Source organism: Gopherus evgoodei, chromosome 7 (genome assembly GCF_007399415.2).
Source record: "Gopherus evgoodei ecotype Sinaloan lineage chromosome 7, rGopEvg1_v1.p, whole genome shotgun sequence".
NCBI lineage: Eukaryota > Metazoa > Chordata > Testudines > Testudinidae > Gopherus > Gopherus evgoodei.
The window spans coordinates 89,133,972-89,158,641 of record NC_044328.1 but is presented as its reverse complement, the minus strand read 5'-3'; the positions used below and the strand labels follow the sequence as shown (position 1 = coordinate 89,158,641).

General features: G+C 40.4%; 1 protein-coding gene across 2 annotated transcripts in view; it reads left to right on the top strand.

Moving 5' to 3' along the window:
- CENPP (centromere protein P) overlaps positions 1-24,670 on the top strand; it is a 308,525-nt gene that overhangs the window by 22,046 nt on the left and 261,809 nt on the right. For both annotated transcript variants that reach the window (XM_030571078.1, XM_030571079.1), the window contains exon 6: positions 16,372-16,468. In XM_030571078.1, the coding sequence (XP_030426938.1) occupies positions 16,372-16,468 (97 nt within the window). The remainder of the gene's footprint in view (positions 1-16,371; positions 16,469-24,670) is intronic.

Below are 24,670 nucleotides of genomic sequence, written 5' to 3'. Positions count from 1 at the left end.
GCACAATAGCTTTTGAGCCCAGTTCTTTCTGTAGTTAATGGAAATTTTTTTTAATCAATTCTGGTTCTGTTCTGATAAATTCTTTCCAAAACAATCTTAAATCACATGAGCTGTCTTACAGATCTAGCTATTTCTTTGAAAATTGTTCTTGATACTTAAGGATACACACAGGATTTGGAGTTATCATTACACAAAACACAACACCGTAGTGCCAATACTTCACATCATTATTAAACCTAACCAATAAATTGTTGTTTATATTGTTGGTCTATCAGAACTCCAAGTAATATGAAGGGGTCTCCTACAATGTTAGGAATACTTGGAGAATAATTTCCAAACTGGCAAAAATGAGTGATTGTAATGTGGCATTTCACTCTCTGAAATGAATGAACAAAGTAACTCTGGGAATGGAGGGTTGGGGGAGGCCTAGTTAACTTCAGTGCTGTGAATTATTTCTTGTGAAAATAATTGACTTTCCATTGTTTTTCAGACTTCTGAAAACCTTGACAGTTGAATGAGTCTGAGAGTTGAAATATTTTGCTTCAGATTCTCCTGCTTACCCTTCAAACATTTAGATTTTATGTACTTGTTTCCTTCATTCCCTCTGACACTGCAGAAAGTCACTTATATTACATGTGTACTGTCAAAGCCAATACTCATTTTGTATTTGGTACAGTAATGTGGTTCACTGTCTCAATGTAGCAAACATTACATTTGTACCTATATGTGTATACTTGGGCATGTTTACACTTGAAACTTGCTGCATGTTTTGTCCATACATGTTAAATGACTCTTAAGTATTGCATGAGCAATGCATATGCACCACATTGTTACTCCTTGATTAAGGTAAATTTGCCTTTTATCATTGCTGCCACACAGCAAAGTGGTTGAAAACAAGTGCTTAGCATTCAGGTTTAGCATCCGATGGTGCATTGCTCTGCAACTGTAGTTTATGCATTTTGGGATTTTTGCATATCTGTTGTGGGATACCTACTAGAAGACAATGGAATTTTGGGACATGGGATCAAATTAAGTAATTCCCAAGACTGCTCTTCTTTCATCCCATCATCCATCTGTATTTTGTGAGCCAGTGCCATTTTCAACGTGCTGTCTGGAAGCATGGAGGAGGCATTGGTAAGCACTGTTATCCTCATGGTGGTAAATATGAATAGGTTGTTGCACAGATACCTGAATTTGTGCAGTTACTTAAGGAACAGGGCCTCTTAGGAGGAGGCTGAAATTGAGCAACACATCTCCTTCCTGTTTTCCTGGAACGACTTCACTTGGTGACATGTTGCTTTTTGTGCTCCAGCAATGATGGGTGGGACAGGATAGTGCTGTAGATCTGGGATGACCAGCAGTGGTGGCAGAACTTTAGAATGTCCTAAGACACTTTCCTGGAAATCTGTGCAGAGTTTGCCCCAGAGTCTCAGCAGCAGAACACCTAGATGAGAGCTGCCCTCAGCCTGGCTATCGTCATTTGGAATCTCCTTACTCCTGATTGCTACCTGTCAGTAGCTAACCAGTTTGTTGTCAGTGGATCAACCATCTTATGGACTCATAGACTTAAAGGCTTGAAGGGACTTCACCTACTCGTTCCTGTAATAGACTTATAACCTCTGGCTGAATTGCTGAAGTCTTCAAATCTTGATTTAAAGACTTGAAGTTACAGAGACTCCAGCATTTACTCTAGTTCAAATCAGCAAGTGACCCATGTCCCATGCTGCAGAAAGGAAGATGAACCCCCCCCATCTTCTCTGCCATTGTGACCCAGGGGAAATTTCCTTCCCAACCTTGAATAGGGCAATCTGTTAGAGCCTCAGCACGTGGATGAGACTTATCAGCCAGACACCTGGGAAGAAAGTCTCTGTGGTAACTCAGAGCCCTCCATATCTAATGTCCCATCCCTAGTCCTTGGAAATACTTGCTAATAGAAGATGCAGATGGGCCATGTAACATTGTAGGCAACCTCATCATACCATCCCCTCCATAAACTTATCAAGCTCAGTCTTCAAGCAAGTTAGGTTTTTTTGCCACCTCTGCTCCCCTTGGAAGGCTGTTCGAGAACTTCACCCCTCTTAGTTAGAAACTTTATTCTAAATTTCAAGTTTGACAAGCAACAAAACCAAAAGAATGCCACCATGGCTAAACAGCAGAGTAAAAGAGGTGGTTAAAGGCAAAAGGGCATCTTTTAAAAATTAGAAGTTAAACCCTATGGAGGAAAATCAAAACGAGCATAAACTCTGGCAAGTCAAGTTAAAAATATAATTGGCCAAAAAAATAATTTGAAGAGCAGTTAGCAAAAGATGCACACTAACATTTTTTTTAAGTATATCAGAATCAGGAAGCCTGCCAAAAAATTAGTGGGTCGCTGGATGATTAAGGTGCTAAATGAGCACTCAAGAAAGACAAAGCCATTGCCGAGAAGCTAAATTCTTTGCATTGGTCTTCACTGCAGAGGACGTGAGGAAGATTCCCATAGCTGAGCCATTCTTTTTAGGTGACAGATCTGAGGGCATTGCAGTGTTGGATTTACAATCAGAATTAAAATTGGAGAAGGCCAAACCAAATAGGAAGTACTTTTCTTCTTTATCCAATAAAGATTCATCCATGCCTCTAATCCAATGGTCACCAACCGGTCGAGGTCGATCATGGAGACTCTCCTAGTCGATTGCATCTCCGGTGGTGCAAGGGGGCTGCTGCTAAGGCAGGCTCTCTGCCTGCCCTGGCCCCACTCCCATGGCCGGGGGGGGAAGGGGCAGGGGTCTCCGCGCCCCGTAGCTCCCATTGGCCAGGAACAGGGAACTGTGGCCAATGGGAGCGGCAGGGGCTGCAGAGAGGGGTAGTGTGTGGAGCCACGTTGGTCCCTTCCGGGAGCAGCGTGGGGCCAGGGCTGCCTCCCCCTTCAATGGGCAGGTTCTGAATGTCTCTGCAGCATTAAGACCCAGAGTAGCATGAATAAGCTGGACCAGCATTTCTCTTCCACCACCCAACCTGCAGCGTCCTGGTGCCAGCTCCCGATACCCTATCCTGCACCCCAAGCTCCTGCCCCAGTCCTGAACTCCCTCCCAGAGCCAGTGCCCCATACCCCCTCTTGCACTCCATATCCCTTCCCGGAGCCAGCCCCCTGTACCCCCTCCTACACTCAAAGCCCCATCCCTGAGCCCCTTCTCAGAGCCAGCACCCCGTACCCTGTTCTACACTCCATACCACCCCTTCCTGGCATCAGCCACCCATGCCCCCTCCTGCACTTCTGCCCCAGCTCTGAGCCGCTTCCCGGAGCCAGCACCCTATACCACCTCATGCACTCGATACCCCCTGTCAAGGCTGATTCCCCAGTCTGGCACTTCGAGTGCAGAAGGTGGGGCCTGCAAGGACTCTAAAAATTAATACTTTCCACTCCAGGCTTGTATTTAACTCCAAAGGTTACAGCTTCTCTCTGACCTTAGATTGGTAGATGCTGCCACCACTCAAGTGCAAAACCCCTTTGAGAGACCAGGAAAGCTCACTTGGGAATTCCTTCCTGTGGGGAAATCAGCTGTTGCCACCAGCTAATTAAACAACATGTGCACAAACCTCTTAAGACACACAAATCCAATTCTGTTCTTAAAAAAGGTAAATTTTATTTAAAAAAAAAGGAAAGAAAATATATCTGGGAACTCAGCTCTTGCTAGATTTTAAAAGAGCAGTTATGAGGTTTAAGCACTAAGAATAGTTTTCTTGAGGTCCAGCTTAAAAGTTACAAGCAAAACAAAAGCACTGGGATTAGCACAGAGGAATCCACAAACCATGTAGAAATAAAAGGGATACACCTACTTGCGTCTTCATAGACATTTCCTAATCTACTTAAATATCTGCGGTTTAATAAGTAGTTTCTAGGTTTGATACTGATGATTTCTTCATAGCTGGCCCAAGCTTTTTACTATTGCTGCTCTGTCCCCCTCTTCCTGGGAGCACAACCAGAGACAGACAAAGGGGAAGTTTTTTCTCAATTTTTAAAAGTTCTAGCCTTCCCATGGGCTCTTTTGGTCAGGTGCCAATCACTTTCTTTTACCTATGCATAGCAGTGAGACTTTTAACCCTTTACAGGTAAAGCAAGTAGAGAACAGGTACTAAGAGGGATTTTATAGCTGGCTGGCTGGGTGTCCGTAAAAGGGAGCTACCCACCCTTCATTTCTTACACACCCCCTCAGAGCCAGCACCCCATACCAGAAGACCCAGCCCTGAGCCCTTTCCTGGAGCCAGCACCCTATATGCCCTCCTGCACTCCATACCTCCCTCCTGCACCCCACCCCGCTGTGTCAGCCCTGACCCCCCCTCCCAGAGCCAGCACCCTGTACCTCCTCCAGCATCCCAACACTCTGAACCCAGCCCAGAGCCCCCTCTTTCACCCCAACCCCTTGCCCCAGACTCAGCCTGGAGCCACCTCCCACACTGCAAACCCCTTGGCCCCAGCCCAAAGGCCACCCCCTCGGACCTCCACCCCTTGCCCCAGCCCGGTGAAAGTGAGTGATGGTGGGGGAGAGCAAGCGATGGAGAGGGGGGATGGAATGAGCAGAGCAGGGCTTTGGGGAATGGGTGGGGCCTCTGGGAAGGGGCAGGGTAGATCCTGGGTTGCCCTTAAATTAAAAAAGTGATTTGGGGCATAAAAAGGTTGGAGACCACTGCTCTAATCAGGATAGTGGAGGACATAGTCACTGGAAAATGGCAGCACCCCAGCAAAGGTCACTGCTTCAGCTAGATATCCTCTGTTGTCCATCCTGTTTTTAACACAGTCATGCCCCACAGTGAAAGGTAGACTATTATGTTTCCTCTTTGAGTGAAGAGACCAGACATGCTCTCGGCCCCAGAAGGTTATCAGTGCTTGACCTGTGTCACTAGCCACACAGAATGGGAGCCAGTTCCCTGCAGTCTGAGGTGTTTTTTTTTTTTTTTAAATTTAAACTGCTACCAGCTCTTGAATTCTGAAGATATATGGCCTGGACTGGTCTCCACCCCAGGAATTCTGATCTTTTCTTTTACTTGTCTTACTCTGATCATACTCCTTTATTTTTTTTAAATGTCACTGCTTCCAAGTATCTTGGCTTTATTCCTTTCCCTGTTGTTTTCCTGAATGACCTGTTACGGGAGTCCCCAGTATACGTCGGGGCTGTGTTCCTGAAAAGGATGACGAGTACTGAAATGATGGATACCAGGAAATTTTTACACATAAGAAGAAATAACCCTCCTCCACCCCTGCACTGCCTTTTCCTTCCCAGTTCCGCCCCCTTCTATGAGTGTGCCCCATCCCTGCTCCTCCCCCTCCCTCCCAGCACCTCCCGAACGCTGTGGGAAGCACCCAAAGAAAAGCCATGCAAAAGGTGAAGGAATGGATATACGGATCGAGACCATGTGAATCGGAACACATTCCCCTAATGATGAGCAATGGATACACAAAATGACAGATAAGAGGGAGACGTATACCAGGGACCCCGTGTATGAGGAAACTTAATGCTTTATTTTAAACAAAATTTATTGCTTTGACTACAATTGGTTGATGACAGTACTAACAGTTTGTGGTCTAAACCATGAATAACATGAGTGAATTTAGCTCTTGGTGCTGACTGTTTTGATAGAAAAGCAAGTTCATTTTTTCTTACTTGTATTGTAATTGACCCTATCTGTACATATTCCTGTTCAATCTTTCCAAGACAAACCTTACGAGATCATGAAGTTGTTAATCAATTGGAAGCACTCCTCACCAGTGATGCAGTTTGTTGCAGCAAAATTTTTCTTTTGCAAACAAATAATTTAGCACAGTTAGTTCTGTAAGTTAGTCAACTTGGATTGTGAAATCAGTGCTATTTTGCATCTTATAAAGTAATTCTGTTTTTAGCTTCAACCATGTCTCCAATAAGACATTTTCACTGTGTGATTCAATAGTGTGATGGATACTGTATGTTGTTGGCACCTGCTTTGCTGTTGACAATTCTACACACCTTTCCACAGCAACAGGAGAGACTGTTCTCAATTGTGTGGCTTTTCTTTACTCCTGAGTGTTCTTAATGCTGCTGTAATTAAGTATTAAGCACCTTTTGGGAAGTGGTTGTAGTTATTACACATCTACATTTTAAGTTCTTGCAATAGCCTTTGGAAAAACTTCTGATGATTTTTCCAGGTACTCTATATAATTCATCTTAAATGTTGTTGAAGTTTAAATGGCATCATGTTTTCTTTTGATAAGATATAAATGTACTGAGGGCAAGAGTCTTCCCTATATTCTGATTGTAAAACTATATTTTGTATTGCCCTGGATCTGTTTCCTTTGTACGTTGTTTTTGTTTCTAACTTGTCTTGAGAATTAACATCCTGAAGTAAAAAGCTCTTCTGATTTAGCTGGTATGAGCAAAACTTGTTGGCTGTGTCCTCTTCCACTTGTATTATGCATATTTTCAGGACATACTTTCTGAATGACCAACTTAGCCATGTTGAAAGTTTGGGTATGTAAATGCTATTTAGCACGATCAAGTTTATTTGCTGCTACTTATCTAATGCCAACCTAACAAAGCCAAAAGTTCAAGAAATGTATTTCTTCCTCTCTCTCACACTCCTCCTCCCTGACACTGATGCTTTCAGAAGTGCCAGAAAGTGAGATTACTAAAGCTTTCCTTCCTGTATTACTAGATGGTGACAGGTTTTAATTATTATTTTCCGAGATGTTGAAGGAACTCCTTTCCAAAACATTGGTGACATGCCAGCTTATATGAGACAAGGTGGGTGAGGTAGTATCTTTTATTGGAAACACTTCTGTTGGTGAGAGAAACAAGCTTTTTCACCTCTTCAAAAGAGGAATAGGTATGTACCACACAGGTTGAACTTGGTTTAATTAATGATTTATATCACTAATCAGGAAGACTCGATTTAATCATGGATTTCTACATAAAAGTGCATTCTTGTTGGTTGTTATAACCTTAATACATAGTCTTCACAACTCAGAGATAGATGTAGGTTTCATTTTTAGAAGGTACAGACTATACATTTTTAAAGTGATTTATTTTGAAAACTTTTCAGATTTGTTTTACAGCTATATCAGAAAATGGATAATTGTTTTGTTATTTCATTTACCAAAGGTAATTGAAGCAGATATTTATGAAGTCATTGGGAGGTAAACTATCTCCAGTTCAACAGGTTAATCATTAATATTTGGAGGCTTTCTTACCATGCTGTATTAGGAGGAGAACATCACCAGACAGACATTTAAATTGTTTTATATAATAAAACAACAACATTATGTATTCTGGATATTTTTCCTCAACAGCAGACATATAATATTTTAACAAAACAAGCATATGCATTTTTGAATGTAGTTAAACATTCATGTTTTTTTAAATCAGCTTTGTTTTTGTAAAAATTGTTTTTAACTAAAATAGTTAAATAAAATGTATAAAAAAATTAAAATCGACTGTATCAGCCAGATCAACATGAGAAACTTAAAATATTGGCTTCTGCAGCCAACTCAGTTGTCTTCACCTTCATTTTCCTGTTTGTTCATCATCTGGAAAAGAAAAGCAAGCTTTCCTGCTTTTTCAGGTCCAAAACGATTTCTCAATTTGGAATGAATTAGTCCAAAGTAAGAAAATATTCTTTCTACACTGGCAGAAGAAGCTTCTGCTGTTAAAAGTGAGATTATCACTTCAACAGTCTCTGAATTTAAATATTTAAGTGACTTCCACCAGTTCACTAGTGTGACTTTCTTTAAAACATCATCAGCAAACATATATTTCTTGAATGGTTCACCCTTAGCTCTGAAGTTTAATATAATTAGCATTACAGAGGGATGATTCCTGGATGTCGATGTAATATCCAGTGAAGGTTTGATCCGGGTACCGAGTATTGAGAATATTTGCAAGAAAATGAGCTGGAGATAGTGCTTGTCCCATTTGGTTTTTTTTAATGTTTGTAATGTAACTCTGTCATTGCATATTTCTCTTTTTAAGATCTTACTCAGTTCCTTCCAAATTTCAACAGTGTCAGCAATAAAACAGCTATTTCCCTGCATTTTATTCAGGGCAACAGAAATAGGCTTCGGGTGTACTTGGCATGTGTTCAACATTTCTCTTAAGCCCAATGTTGAGAACTTTGGCTGTGACCGTACCATCTATTTTTTCTGATTTTGTTCACAAACTCATCAGATTGGGCCAATTCCTGATATAGTGCTCAAAACAGTCCGCTACTGAATTCTGTCACATGTCTTGTGGGAGAGTTAGCTTTATTCCTCCCACTTCTTTCAGAGCAGCTGCTGCAAAGTGGTTGTTACAGAAATATTTTGCAATTTCAACAACATTAGCCTTTATTTCTGGAACACTGAATTCTGGCTAGGAGGTGCATGAAGTGAGCACTACAACCATATGTTATTAGCTTTGGTCTCTCTTCACTCTCTTCTAAATAATTTCTTCTCATCTTGTATACATTTGTAGCATTGTCTGTGACCAAGTTGCATACTAGACATTTGAATTTTGTTCATAGTTTGTTAGAGCTTTTACTGCTACTTCTTGTAAGTATTCTGCTGAGTGTGCATTTCCTGATGTATCAATTGTTTCTGTAAGGAAGACGTTCCCTTCTTCTGTTGTCACACGAGCACATACAACAGGATCATTGTGGACATTGTTCCATCTATCAAGACTCAGGTTAACAATTTTATCCTCTAGACCTTTTGCACACTGCTCAATTTCTCTTTCATACACTTTATCCAGCAATTTCCCTGCAACATCTGCTCTATTGGGTGGACTGTATCCTGGTCTTAATGACTGAACCATGTTAATGAAGTGTGGGTTCTCAATTACACGGAAAGGAGAGTTCGTTGCATAAACAAACTGGGCAGTTTTTTCATGAATTACCTCTTTTTATCATCTGCTGATTCTAATCACAAACTTATTTACGGTTGTTCTGTGGATGATCGAGATTTTTTTTCCTTTTTGGTACAGGTGATATAGTGTGGCTGTGTGACATACATGATGTGACTGAAACACTATCATTGGCAGATAACTCTGAAACTATAGAAGATCATGGTGATCTTGAAGGTAGACAGTCTTCAGAATCCTGTAGGTTAAGGATGGATTCTCCTAAACAAAATAAGTTAGTGCAGTTCATTAATTATTACCATACTGCTCATTTAGTATTACTCATTGCAGTCACTGACACTCAGTAGTACTTTAAAGGTAAAATTGTCAAAGGAAGATCTGGCTATTTATTTTTTATCACAACTGCATCTAAAATGAAGTACTATAGAATAACTATTTTTTGCTCAATCATGAAAATTCAAGAACAGTGCAGAAGGAAGAAAGACAGTCTTTAAGAAAGCAGTATGAAATAAATAAGTTTACCAACTTGAAGATCCTGCATGTTCAGACATGTTCCTTTCATCATCTTCAACATAGCTTCCTCCTGAGAAGGAACACTTCTCATTATGTTGTTTCTTTCGGTCAACCAGACCTTGCATTTCTTTGTTGCACTGTTTGCAGTTTACACGCATGCCTGTCTTACCCACAGGTAGAGGCACTTCATTAAAATATTCCCAAACTGGGTCTCTTTTATGGCCTGCTCCCATTATAGGTTTTCCCTTCTAGTGAGAGAATGGTATGGTAGATCTCAAATCAACGAAGGCTACACTCAGAAAGGCCTCAAGACTTCTGGAATATGCTGCTCAAACAATTTCACTTTTGTTTCTACTGCCTGTCCCTCCCTTCTCACATTTATCTCCAGACTTCTTCTTCTTGTCCACATCTATTCACCCCCAACAATCTTGTATTCATTGAACATTTTGAGACTTTGCACTTTTAGAGAGAGGTAAGGGATTGACTCTGTGTACACAAATTTGCAGAGGGACAATAGATCTGTTATTTCTCACCTCTCTCTATATATTTATTTAATTATTTTTAAAAAATTATGCTTTTTACAGGCATGTTCTCTCTGGAGCCACAAATCCATAGTTTGAGAACTGCAAAACTAAGCATCTCTAATGGTATCTTCTAGACTGAGCACAGAATCTCATTGGGTAGATAGAAAGATTAGCGTAAATAATCTATAGAGAAGCCCCTGGAGCCCCATAAAATTCGGTTCCTAATCCATGAACAGGGCCAGCTCCAGGCACCAGCACAGGAAGCAGATGCTTGGGGGAGCCAATGGAAAGGGCGGCAAGTCCCTCAATCCCTCTCAGAGCGAAGGAGTCGGCGCTGAAGAAAGAAGCAGTGTAGCAGAGCTGCCACCGAACTGCTGCTGATCGCGGCTTTGTCTTTTTTTTTCTTTCGCTTCACCGCTTGGGGTGGCAAAGAAGCTGGAGCCGGCTCTGTCCGTGAACTATGTGAACTCATTTACAAAACTTTTCTTAAACATTACATGAATATATTCTCATAGTATAGAATTAGAATTTGTAATCCTCTTCCATGATGAGATAGCTTTGAGCTATAACATATCTTAATAAAAACTATCTTTAGGTAGATTTTTTTCCTCAAAAAGCATTTTATCAAAAATTTTATCCACCGTGGTACCACATATGTATTAACTACATATGCTAAACAATCCATTCCACCTCAGCCATGATGCTGAGAATGTTTCCCGAACCTGAAGAAGAGCTCTGTGTAAGCTCAAAAGCAGTGGCTCTCAAACTTTTTTTTCTGGTGACCCCTTTCACATAGCAAGCCTTTGAGTGCGATCCCTCTTATAAATTAAAAACACTTTTTATATATTTTACACCATTATAAATTTTGGAGGCAAAGAGGGATTTGAGGTGGAGGTTGACAACTTGCCACCCCTCATTTGATAACCTCCTGACCCCCCGGTTTGAGAACCCCTGCTCGAAAACTTGTCTCTCTCACCAACAGAAGTTGGTTCAATACAAGATATTACCTCTCCTACTTTGTTTCTTTAATATTGTGGGACTGACAAGATGAACAACACTACATACAGCCTATAATGTAGGTGGGCTTGGCAGAATTAGATTTTTTTAAAATAATTTCAATGGATAATATCAATGTTTATTTTTAAGCAGTTTGCTCTAGATTTTTTTCAATTTAAATGTTTGCCATTTTGCAAAATTACAAGGGGCAGACAGTAGGTGGTCATTATGCAATGACAGTAGATCTTGTGATTCAAAAAGTTACATCACATGCCAAAATTTACAAAATAAGTATCCTTAAACTCTAAAATTTTGAGCAGCTTTTTTCTTACTTTGCTGATTTATAAATCTGTATTATTTATGGAAATATATTTTCATTTGTTTGTGGGCATATAGTGAAATCAACATTTACTAAGATTTACCCATAAAAATCAAATCCTTTCAAGCCTAAATATGTTAGTCAGAATCAAGATACATTTAGATCTGCATATAATGACTGAGATACATATTTTTAAAAAGTTCAGGGTTTCATGTCAACAGATGTTTAAGCCAGACTAGAAATATAATGAGCATCTTGTAGTCTACCACTGTGTTCCATTGTCAAAAATTTTTACCTAGCTTGTGCTTACTGCTAATAGAAGATTGCAGGCCTTGCAGCAAAATATTATATAATCTCATTTGGCTGTTTTACAGCTATTGTTCTCAGTGGGATTAATTCTGTCTGAAAGAAATTCTAGTTAAAGTTGAAAGATTTAAGAAAGGGAAATTTAAGAGAACCCCAAGCAGCGGTACATTGTCACTCTCCCCTCCCTTACTCCCTCTGTGAAAGCAACTGCAGACAATCATTTTATGCCTTTTTGCCTGGGTTACCCATGCAGACGTCATAGCACAGCAAGCATGGAGCCCGCTCAGCTCACTGCTGCTGTTGCGAGCATTGTAAACAGCTTGCGCGTTATACTGCTTTATGTGCAGAACCTGGCTAAGGGCAGCACGAGGATCATTGTGATGAGTACATGGACACAGACGTTCACGAAAGCACGGGCCCTGGCAATTGGGACATCATGGCGGCAGTGGGGCTGGTTGATACAGTGGAACACCGATTCTGTGACCGGCAAACAAGCACAGGCTGGTGGGACCACATAGTGTTGCAGGTATGGGATGATTCCCAGTGGCTGCGAAAGTTTCGCATGCGTAAGCCCACTTTCCTGGAACTCTGTAAGTAGCTTTCCTCCACCCTGAAGCGCAGGAATATGAAGATGAGAGCTGCCCTGACTGTTGAGAAGTGAGTGGCGATAGCACTGTGGAAGCTTGCAACGTCTGACTGCTACTGGTCAATCGGGAATCAATTTGGAGTGGGCAAATCTACTGTCGGGACTGCTGTGATTCGAGTAGCCAATGCAATCACTGATGTTCTGCTATCAAGGGTAGTGACTCTGGGAAATGTGCAGGTCATAGTGGATGGCTTTGCTGCAGTGGGGTTCCCTAACTGTGGTGGAGCGATAGATGGAACGCATATCCCTATCTTTGCACTGGACCACCTTGCCAACCAGTATGTAAACCGCAAAGGGTAGTTCTCAACAGTGCTGCAAGCCCCGGTGGATCACGAGGGATGTTTCACCGACATCAACGTAGAGTGGCTAAGAAAGGTGCATGACACTCGCATCTTTAGGAACTCTAGACTGTTTGAGCAGCTGCAAGAAGGGATTTACTTCCCAGACCAGAAAATTACTGTTGGGGATGTTGAAATGCCAATAGTTATCCTTGGAGAGCAGCACCAGGAGCGGCACCAGGGTTTCTGACGCCCTAGGCAGACGGCCATTTCACTGCCCCCCGCAGGTCCAGTGGACCTACTGCAGTCATGCCGGCGGACAGTCTGCTGCTGGAAAGGCTCTGGTGGACCTGCTGCAGTGATGCTGGCGGGCGGTCCGCTGGTCTAAAGGCTCCTGTGGACCTGCCGCAGGCATGACTGCGGTAGGTCTGCCGGAGCCTTTAGACCAGCGCACCGTCTGTCAAAATGACTGCGGGAGCTCCACCGGACCCGCGTGCCGCCCCCCGGCAAAATAACGCCCCCCCCAAATTCTAGCGCCCTAGGCCATTGCCTAGGTCGCCTAAATGGTAGCGCCGGCCCTGAACCTCCCCCTTGCACCCATGGCTCATGAAGCCATACACAGGCAGTCTGGACAGTAGTAAGGGGCAGTTCAACTATAGGCTGAGCAAGTGAAGAATGGTGGTAGAATGTGCCTTTGGACATTTAATAGCTCGCTGGTGCTGTTTGCTGACTAGATTAGACCTCAGCGCAACCAGTATTTCTATTGTTATTACTGCTCTCTGTGTGCTCCATAATATCTGTGAGAGTAGCGGGGAGATGTTTATGGCTGGGTGGGAGATTGGGGCAAATTGCTTGGCTGCCAATTTTTAACAGCGAGACACCAAGGCGATTAGATAGAAGAGCACAGGTAGGTGTGCTGCGCGTCGGAGAGGCTTTGAAAACCAGTTTCATGACTGGCCAGGCTACGGTGTGACTGTTGTGTGTGGTTTTTTTCCTGATGCAACCCGCCCCTTTTGTTGATTTTAACTCCCTATAAGCCAGCTGTTTGAATGACAACCTTCTGTTGATTGGGCCATCATCTGGAGTGCAGTGGCTGGGTGTCCTGGGTTCCCCCACTGCGTTCTTGGGTGTCTGGGTGAGGAGGATATGGAACTTGGGGAGGAGGGCAGGCAGTTGCACAGTGAATGCAGCGGTGGTCTGTGCTCTTGCTGGTTTTCCTGCAGCTCACCAGACGCCTGAGCATGTCCGTTTGTTTCCCCATTAGCCTCAGCTTTGCATCCTGCCTCTTCTCATTGCACTCACTTAATGCTTTCTTTGACTCTGCCACTGAATGCCTCAGTGCATTCAGCTGTGCCCTATCAGTGCAGGAGGACTGCATGAGCTCAGAAAACATGTAATCGCGAGTGTGGGTTTTTTCACCTTCTAATCTGTGATAACCTCAGGGACGGAGATGGTAGGGGGAGCATAGAAACATTTGCACCTGCAGAGGGATAAAAAGTGAGAGTAAAATTTAAGATGATACATTTCTGAGAACAAAAGAGAGATTCTTTCACAGTGAATCAAGCAATTCACAGCCGACAGCACATGTGCTTTAGGTACAAGGTTGCATTTTTCCTTTTATTTTGAGCGCCTACCGGTATGGTGACACATCACACACGGCTGGGCAACAGAACTTGGTTTCCAGACAGCCACAGTAAGCCAACAGGTACGCGGGTTTGGCTTCCAACGCCTTGATCAAATGTAGGAATGTTTTCAAACTGCAGCACCCTCCTTTCCCATAGCAAGCTATCGTGGTTGGGTTTGCCATTTAAAAGGAGTGGCTGTGGTTTTTGGGTGAATGTGCGGCACACACCTCCCTCCACCCCTCCGCATGGCTATTTGGGATGATCCCTTCACCCTCCTCAGGGATGTTCCCTTTTAGCCAAACACAAACAGCCCAGTGTGAATGGGGTTCTTTTACTGTTCCCTTACAAAAATTCCCCTATTTCAGCCAGGTGACCATGAATGATATCACTGTCCTGAAGCTAACACAGAAAGATATACCCCAGATATTGCTTGAATAGAGTGAAAACCCAGGACCATTCGCTCCCATGCTTTGTGCTGCAGTGATTCCAGACTATTTGCTAATGGCTTGGCTTGGTAAAGTGTCCTACCATGGAGGGTGAAATAAGGCAGCCCTCCCTAAAAACCTTCTGCAAAGGCTTTCAGAGTATCTCCAGGAGAGCTTCATGGAGATGTCCCTGGAGGATTCCCACTCCATCCCCAGACAAGTTAACAGACCTTTCCAGTAGCTGTACTGGCCACGAATGCATCCCAAGTCTTCAGGGCAAATCAAACATTAAACACTATTGCTTTTGAACCCTGTACTGTAGTTACAAATGTGCACTCACCAGATGTGCATTCATCTGTTTCCTTTAGGGCTATCTCAAGCTAAACATCTGGAGACTCCTGACTTATGCTTAGAAATCTTCATGTGTTAGAGTTCAAGCAGTATAGCGATGACATTCCTTCTGGTCAGGGATTTTTATTCCCTTCCCTGCAGCATTCAAACAAGTGTGGCACCTGTCTCCTCTGTGTATATGTGCACAGGCAGTCAGCCAAGTCTTAGTCCTTTGATGCTTTACAGTGGCTCATTTGATTTCAATAAGCTTTCTTGGGTGCAGGATGAACACTTAACAATAATTAATGCGTCTTTCCTGTTTGATGAGATACAGAGTTATAGAAGTATATCAAGTGTTTCCATTGTAAAACTTTATACCATGGGCTACAGATGTTATAGGTAAGATCAATACATGCAGCATTCTACAAGTATTTCATCAATTCTAAACACATTCTTATCAACTGAACATCTGTTTTAACAATGCTAACACAGAGATATGCCAGACAGGTTTCCAGATATGCATTTGTCTGTGTTCAGTGAGGCCTGGGGCCTTGGCATGGGCTGACACCTGGTGTGAAGAAATACAGGCTCAGGCTAATATAACTATGCCAGAAGTATAGGAACATCTCTGTTTTAAGTTAAAATGCATGTTTTGATTAATAGAATATCTTGTTGCTCCATAGAAAATCCAATTTCAAGGCTAACTTGAGCAGTTGAACATAATACACGCAGAAGTTGAGAACTTGATATTGATTGTGTCTCAAAGATGTAGTTGAGTTGTGCAAAGCCTAGTTAATAGTTGAGAAAATCATAGTAGTCTTGGGATTAAATATTGGTCCATATGACTAGAAAGTAAGGTGTGGGGGGTGGTATTTTCTAAAAGTCTTGGAAAATACTTATGCTGAAAATAAATTGTTGCATTGATATTGCAATGACTAATGTCATGGTGTTGAAAATGACCTAATGACCCCTTGATTATTGCTCAGATATACTATAGTCATGAAGACTGTATTCTGGTGGTCCAAGAAAGTGAGAAGAGTCTCTGTTGTTATAGAGATGTGTGTGAGAGTATAGGAGGAGAGAGATCTTACTTGAATCCTTAAAGCCCCTAACGCTGGGTGCGGAGGGCAGGAGTCAAGGTTCAGAAATATGAAATCCAATATAGATTAAAATAAAAAATGACCATACCTAAAAGAGGAGATGTAATGCTAAAACTATATACATTTCTTTCTTATTTGTTTTTATATCTTTCATTTGGTAGTATGTTCCTTGAGTCTCATATTTTCTGTTTACATCTTATTAGCAGTAGTACTACAGAAATTTTAAAAACTAACATCTCTATCCTCCAGTAAGCACTGCAGAGACACCCATTGCCTTAAATTAGCTTGTATGTGGAGGGTTCTTCTATTATGCAACTTGTTGCAAGTTCTCAACTTAAGAAACAAATGTAATGAATTTAGCTATAAATTATTTAGCAGAAAAAACTCATGTCATATATACTCATCATAGATGCTTTTTACCAGAGCTGCCTGAAGTCACTGCATAGATTGTTCTTTTTTTTTTCTACAGTGCCGAAGAACGAGGAAACCTTTTGCTATTTTTCAGAAGCCTTTCATCCTTTGCTGAGTGGTGTGATCATCGCAAATGCACCTTCAGACATTTCAAGGTAGTGTGTGACAAGACATTCTGTATATTTCATCCCTTATCATTCCTAAGTGTTGATATTAATAAGAGTTTTATTATGAAAGAGCAAATTGAACATAAGTATTACTCTCCATAGCACTTTTCAGAGTAATAGAACAATTTTAATTTTGAGTAGAACTCACTTTTTAATTATACTGCTATTGAACTTGAAATTGGAGGAGAAAGAACATTATCCCAAGGTTTATAGACTTACTGGCTATTTTGTGTCCCATATGTACAAAAGGCAAATTCTTTATTAATATGTTATTTAAGTTGATTTTGTCAGCATTTTTCATATTCTTGTTCAGACAAATTGCAGCCTGATTAAATCAAGTGTAAATGCATCAGTGAAATTTAAAATACTGTGCCGACTGCAACCTTCATGTAAGTGGGTATTTCTCTGGCTAGTTGGAAGAAAAGGGGTGTTGCCCTTTTGCAGCAGGTGGGGACAAGGAGGCAAATTTATTAGGATGGACAAGAAGGTCAAGAAGCAGTTGGGGCCAGGTCCGGAGAAGGTCGGTATTTATGTTCCGTGCAGACATGGTAGAACCTCTCTACCAGGATGAGGGTGCCAGCATGACTGTAAAAACATCAGTGAGATAGGAAATAATATTTGTATCTGCAGTGTTTTTTGAAATGTAGGGCATCTGATGTTTTTAAGTGGTGAAAATAAGCCAATCTTTTAGTAGGTAATACAACTGAGATTTCTTTTCAGAATAACTAATGCAAAATAATATGTCAAAATAAAGCAACATTTGTAGGCTACGTCACATCTAAACCCTGCTTCTCAGCTGTGATGAGCAATAATTTGGATTTCAGCCTCTCAATCTTTTCATATCTTGGAAGACAACATTCACATTTGGAGCTGTTTTATATAGGCAGGGGAACAATTGTCCCTTAATTTTAATTGGAGAATACAATTAACTTTAAACTATAGTGTTCTTCAGTTAGTTTACTTCTCGCCATTGTTTTGTATAATTTTTCATGTAAATAATAATTTGTTCCTTAGTGGTGTTTGTTTCATTCTTCTGTAGTTTTATTGGGAAGAACAGCGATTTAAGTTTTAAAAAATACATCAATTGGCAAAATATGTACTCAGCATACCATCTCAAAGTAATAAAATTTATTATTCCCTGAAATTTTTATTAAAAAAATTATTTTCAAATGTTACCTCTTGTAGCCAAAAAGAAAAATAAAAAAGCCTTATTCAAGATGTGACTCTGCAGTAGTGGCCTTTATGTAAAAATGTCATGGGATTTACCCGTTCAAATCTATTAGAACTGTGATGGCATAAGATATCATGCTACAGTTTTGCTGGTGGTGGTGATGGTTGGCTTTTTTAAAACTAAAATGCATTTTTAAAAAAAATAAAATGCATTATTAGGGATAAAGGTTTAACCAGCCAACCATAAAATAAAGAAATAGACAAGAAAAAAAATTGAGTAACCTCTTCGTACCAGATATGAACCTTTCACTGTAGTCCAGGAAAGAAGAAGATTCCAAAGATATAGCTACACAACTTGAGAACAGACTCAGGGACTTCCTCTTTTTTGACAGGATATTTTACATGCTTACAAATTGAAATGGTTGTTTATGCACAATCTAACCCTGAAGCTGATATTCAAATGATGTATCTTAATTCTGTCGTTGCTCAAGAAAACTCTCATTGCTCCTTGGTAAAGCTGGAAGACTTCTGCCCATGTGTAGTCTATTGAAAAAAACATAGTAAAAGCCAATGGAAAATTTAAGAGAAAATGGAATATTTGAGTCAACTTTTCCTCATTTTTATGGATATTCTAAAATTTATTTTACATATTTATATTGAGATGACATGGCTGTTGATATATGCATAATTACTAGCCTGGGAGGTGATGTTAAAATGTGTCTTGAAAGTGGAAGAAGCATATATATTGAGGCAAAAATCAGCTCAGCAAAGCAGCGGAATGATTGTGGATTCTGACAGAATGATTACAGATTTTGTCAATTCTACTTTTATATGTTAATGCAGGATAAATTATGTTGTAGTCATGTTCACAGCTGAGAATTTAAGATATCAAAACATGGGTAGTTCTGTAACAAAATGTAAACCAATTTGTTTCTGTAATATTTTTTATTTTTCAGAGGACTTAGACAATAAAAATATAGTATTAGTCATAGTAAAAACCAAAAAGTCACAACAGTAATTTGAAGTCTGAGGTCCTATAAATGCTGTTAAGTACTGTATTTGCAATACATGATGTTGTAATAGCATAGTTATAGCATAGCTTGATAACTATTCAAATAGCTGTCTGTAATGCCAGTGAAAAAGCAAACAGAAAAGAACTTATCTAAACAAAAACAACATATTCATTAAATGAAGAGATAGCAAATTAAGATTTATTAATGGAGAATGTACCTGAGGAGGGCTTGTGTATGGTAAGGTTAACACTAGTTGGATATTATGTGGTTCAAGAGAGAGTAGGGGCTTAAATTCATTAAAAGATCCAAGAATAGCTATAACTTTGCTATGAAAGAGGTGCCATTGAGCAGAATTGTGAAAGTGAACTGTGATCCTGTACAGTTTTCTTACAAGCCATGGAACTTTCATGGTAATACAATTTTACTTTATTTTTTTTTCTGTAAGGTTTTAGTTGACATTTCTAACTGTTTAAAGGATGTTCTGCCATTGAATAAAGTTGTGTGATGGCTTTTAGGCCATGAGAATATTTTTTCTTGACTGAGAAAATAGCCTGAACCCTCTTAGAAGTATTTCTAATTGATTTTTCTTATTTTTTATTAGTGTCATAAGTGTGCTAGGCATTTGAATGAACACACAGTGCTTTTCCCTTGTTTTTTTAATTTCAACATGCACAACTACAGTAGGCATATTCCAAGCTCGTTTAACTAACTTATCAACATTTTTTCTTAGCCCCAAGATGACAAATAGATAACATGGTAAAAATTTTAAACTATAAAAATTATTACACACACAGAACATTACTTGCCTTTTTAAATACTTCCCTAAATCAGTTTTACCACCTCTTTCTTATTAGGGCCTTGGCTACACTGGCACTTTACAGCGCTGCAACTTTTTCGCTCGGGGTGTGAAAAAACACACCTCTGAGCGCAGCAGGATACAGCGCTGCAAAGCGCCAGTGTAAACGGGGCTCCCAGCGCTGCAAGCTAATCCCCATGGGGAGGTGGAGTAGGTGCAGCGCTGGGAGAGCTCTCTCCCGGCGCCGCAAGCACACTTGCACTTCAAAGCGCTGCCACGGGAGCGCTCCCGCAGCAGCACTTTGGAGTTTCGAGTGTAGCCAAGCCCTACTTCCTTTCCTGAACAGTCATTTTCTCTGAATTAACCTCAGTTCAACTTAAAATCTGCTGTGTACTATTACTTTTTTGTACATTTAGCGTAATTCTTTTACTCCTTTAATATCTTCTTTTATGATTACAAACACACTCTTTTATATCACTGTTCTGTATTGTTCCTCCAGTACATTCATAGAGGTTTTTGCTCATGTGATACTCAACTCCTTTGCTTTTGTTGCTCTTTCTAACTCCTATTAAGAGGGTCATGAAGAAAGCTTTCAATCATTGACGTTTCTCCAAAAATCAACCTGACCTCAAAATTCTATCATTCAGTCTCTTAGTAATAGAATTAACTGATCACACATGGCTAAAATATGATCTAGCCTCCTTAGTTAAACATTTTATGTACCGTAAAGGCTGTTGGTATTATCATGGAAGTTCCTTGCTAGTATTCTTCCAGCTAGTGCAGAACTCTTCCTAGGTACGCTCAGAGGTACAGTGCAAGAGTGGCACTGCACATGCTAGCATGGTGGGCCATTTGCTACTGGTGATGTTGTGGTAATTTTATCGTGCTCAGATATCTTCTGTCCACCATGAAATACTCTACCCTTTTCTGTTTTCAGTTGTAATGTAACTATGGAGACAATCTGTAACCCAATTATTTTCTGATGTGTAGGGAGATTTCCTAACTGTGTCCTGGAGCAAGAATGTGGTGGGTAAAGATTAATATAATCTTTTATGATATGAAAAAGAAATCTTTGCCATCACTAACTGATCTAGCAACTGAGTGATCATGGCACCCTGAAGTGCTCTAATCCCAAGTATCACTGTACACACAGTTATTCCTGTTCCTCTTTGGGGTCTTATACGAAGAAGCAGAAAGAAGGAGGTAGGGGAAGACATGAGGGCATATGAATCATCGATGCTAGGAGCTGCAATGATGCTTTATTGGTCCTTAGTTCATGTGTGTAAATTCCATGATAGCAGCCATTGAGTGTGTAACCTCCATGAATATAGTAACTTTCTACAGTAAATATCAGTCATTCCAAAATCCATTTTGAAGTTAAAAAGGGTGCAGGTTTGAAGATAATTACAACTTATTATGCAACTCTTTTAAAAACACTGGCAAAGTGAACTTTTTTCTTCCCACGTTTTGTAACAGTGTTTGAATAATGATAGAGCTGCATGCATTCTTATTCTAAGCTGATCATTTTTAAAGCTTAAAATTTAACAATTAAAGAGATATTGTCAACATGATGTATTTTAAAATTGACTTTTAAAAATTTCTGTTACCTGACAAAGCACCTTGCACAATGTAACTATTGCTTTTTTCCCCGTCTTTTTCTGTTACACTCATATTTTAAGGGGCTTCTCATAATCAATTATGTCTTTACTAAATGACTGTGCATGGAAATAGTGAAACTGACTATTGACAAAGTGTTGTCAAATACAAAGAGAGCACAATTGTGTTTGTGTTTTGTTTTTGTTTTTTGTTAATTTGCAATTTTTTTAATACTAAGTGTTATGATATAAATTGACTGTGGCCCTTTACCCAAAAGATTTTTGTGCTGTTGAACATATTGTCATCTGAAAGTAAGATTTTTTTCCATTATGCCTAGAAAGACAGGAGAGACAATTTGTAGATACAAAAAAAGTATGCCTCATGTATGAAAAATCCAAAGTTCATATGGAAATGTTGGTCCTACAATTCCTCTTGGAGCCAGCTTTCAAAATAATTAATAATTTCCTTGTGAATTAACTCTTGTATTTTTCCAAAGCATACATTTCTGTTTGAAAGAATATTTTCATTAAAGATTAGTTTTAAAATGGATAATTAAGAGAAACTAGTAAAACATATAAGACAGACCTATTAAGCCAATTTCATCTCTGATATAAGTGCATTGACTTCAGTGGAGTTAGATCAGATTAATTTGACCCATTTTGTTCAAATGAATTAGTAGAATATGAAGAAATACTTTTTTTGACCAAAAATGTATTGTTCATTAAAAAGTTTTTGTAGTTTTCATATTTAGGCATATAGTTCATTAGAAGTTTGGTAAAAATACATATTAAAAAATTTGGAAAAAATCTTTTATAAAACCCTGAGATCTCACTAAGATACTACCTCAGATCATCATCTTTTTGAAAGCCATTTTCTCTTCTCTTAGTCTCTGAATATTACATGCAAAAGACTTTAATAATGAACATCTTGAATAATAAGGAACAGAAAAGATTTGCTTACTTCAATTCTTGGAGTTTATGATGCAAAATATTAATGTTAACTAATAAGTAGTAAACATAACAAATTGAACACTCTTTATCCATCAGTATGACAAATGTAATGATTCTAAAGTTACTTTCCTGTCTATGAAAAAAATTACTAGAAGAAGGTTAAGAAAAACATACTTTTTGGGGACCTTTTTTACTTTATCAAGCATGCTTAATGAGTATAGACCTGATAAGAGACTTAGAGGACCACTTGGTCTTGACAACATTGTGATAATTTTACCAGATGTATAAGGAATGTTTTCTGAGATAGGAGAGACAGCAAGAGGTTCAAAGGTGTCACAAACAGTCAGCAGAAAAAATGATAATTTGACTGCTAAGGTATTTTTTTGGCTTTACTATTAATGCACCTAGGGGCAGGTGAGCAGTGGTTAAAATAGTACTGTTAGTATGGAAAATAAAAAAGGATACACCTACGCTAAAAATAAAGATTGGTACAGTATTCACTTTACAGGAGACATCTTGATACAGCATCACCATTTTGTCTGTTGTATTAGATTTTGTATGAATGTTATGACCAGATGACTTTGCACAGTATCATACTGAAACCTTTTGTTACAGGTTCATATTTGGAAATAATGACAGTGTTGCTTATGGTGTGTTTTATTGTAGTATGAAGGACCACTCTGAAGATGAGATTTTTGTTTTGATGATTTGTTGGAGGGCAATAAAATATTAGTAAGTGGGAGACATTAAAACAATGGTTTGGAGGGCAGTTTTTTATTTTTTTCAAATGTCTGATAAGGAATTTGGGACAGCTAGCTGGTTGGGTTGCCACGAGTAACCAGTTTGTTTTTAGTAAATGCTGCAAATATGTGACAGTCTCCGTACAAATATTTCCTTTGGGGTTTGAAGCAGTCACAGGTGGTTTTTGTTAGTTGCTCATTTATAGAACTTTCTCTTTTAAGAGCCATAATAATTTCGTATTACTAGACTGGAAGATCAAGCTTGTTTGAATTTTGTACACAAAAAATGTATAGTACATGGATGTTATGTAGTTGGTAGGACTGTATTTAAAACTGTTAAGTGATATATGAACTGATGATTGCAGTAAAATGTTAAACTGACACAAAATGCAATGAGAGTTATGTAGTCAGTGTCTGATTTTAAAGCAAGCAATCAGTAATTATCACAAGAAAGTACAGAACAGTATACCTGGTTGGCTTCTTTGTGAGTTTATAGCATGTGAATAAATTAATAACATAAATAGGCAGATGCAGTTGTTTTAAAGTGACACTGTCAAACATTATGATTCCAAAATGTAACTTAACGTAAGAATGTTGTAATCTCATAGAGATAGTCCTCCAGATTTTAAATATGTAAATTTTAAAGTATATAACTATCACTCCCACCTCTGAAAGAGGAATTACTTTTAAGTAGAATTTTGATAATAACAATGTCTTGTAAGCCCTTGTCTCTTAGATTTTAGTCACCAGTGTAGCTACGCCACTATCATCACTAATACAGACTCACTGCGCCAGTCCAGTGCAACTACACGAGGGGTTTACACTGGTGCCACTACATCAATGGCTAAAATTCTAACATAGGCAAGGCCATTTGCTGCTGGTACAGAGGATATACAATTTGAAGTAACACAATCTGCTCTCAGCTATGCTGACATACAGTATCTCCTCACATAACGCTGTAGTTATGTTCCTGAAAAATGCAACTTTAAGTGAAACGATGTTAAACGAATCTAAATTTCCCAGAAGATTTAATGTAAATGCAGGGGGTTAGGTTCTAAGGAAATTTTTGGGGGGCAGACAAAAGGCATTATATACTGTACTGTACTGTGGTGGGGAGGTGCTCCTGGCTTATCCCTGGGGCTCAGGGCTGGGGGTGCAGGCTCTTGGAGGGAGTTAGGGTGTGGGAGGGTGCTCAGGGTGGGGTGCGGGGTCTGGGAGGGAGTTAGGGTGCGGGAAGGTGCTCAGGGTCACCGTGTGGGAGGAGGCTCAGGGCTGGGGCAGGCAGAAGGTGCAGAACACTTACCTGGGGCAGATCCTGTTTGGTGCAGGGAGTGTGCAGGTGGCTCTGCATAGCGCGGCACCGCCCCCAGGGCCACGATTCTGGGAGCTGCCTCCCCCCCCGGCAGGCAGGGCCACCTGGAATGCAGGGGTTTTAGGGGCTGCAGGGCCCTGGGGTAAGGGGCCCTGGAGCCCTGGCTTGCAGCTCTAAAGCCTCTTTTGGAATGTGGCCCTGCGAGCATAGGCCGGAGGACTCAGGAGGAGCAGGGGCAGCTGCACAGTCAGCGGCAGGAGAGAAGTGGCACTTTCTCCTTCAAAGCGCCGCTTCTCTCCGGACGGCTTTGAAGGGGAAAGCACTACGTCTCTCTGGCTGCTGGCTGTGCAGCTGCCCCTGCTTCTCCATGGGCTGGAGGACTCAGGAGGAGCAGGGCCAGCCGCGCAGCCAGAGGCCAGAGAGAAGCACTGCTTTCCCCTTCAAAGTGCTGCTTCTCTCCGGCTGGCTTCCAGAAGGGGCTTTAGAGCTGCAGGCCAGGGCCCAGAGCCCTGCAGCCCCTGCGTTCCGGGTGGCCCTGACTGCCGGGGGTGTGGAGGCAGCTTCCCCGCTCGCTTGCTCCCTGCCTCCCTTCCTCCATCACAGAAAGTGCTAA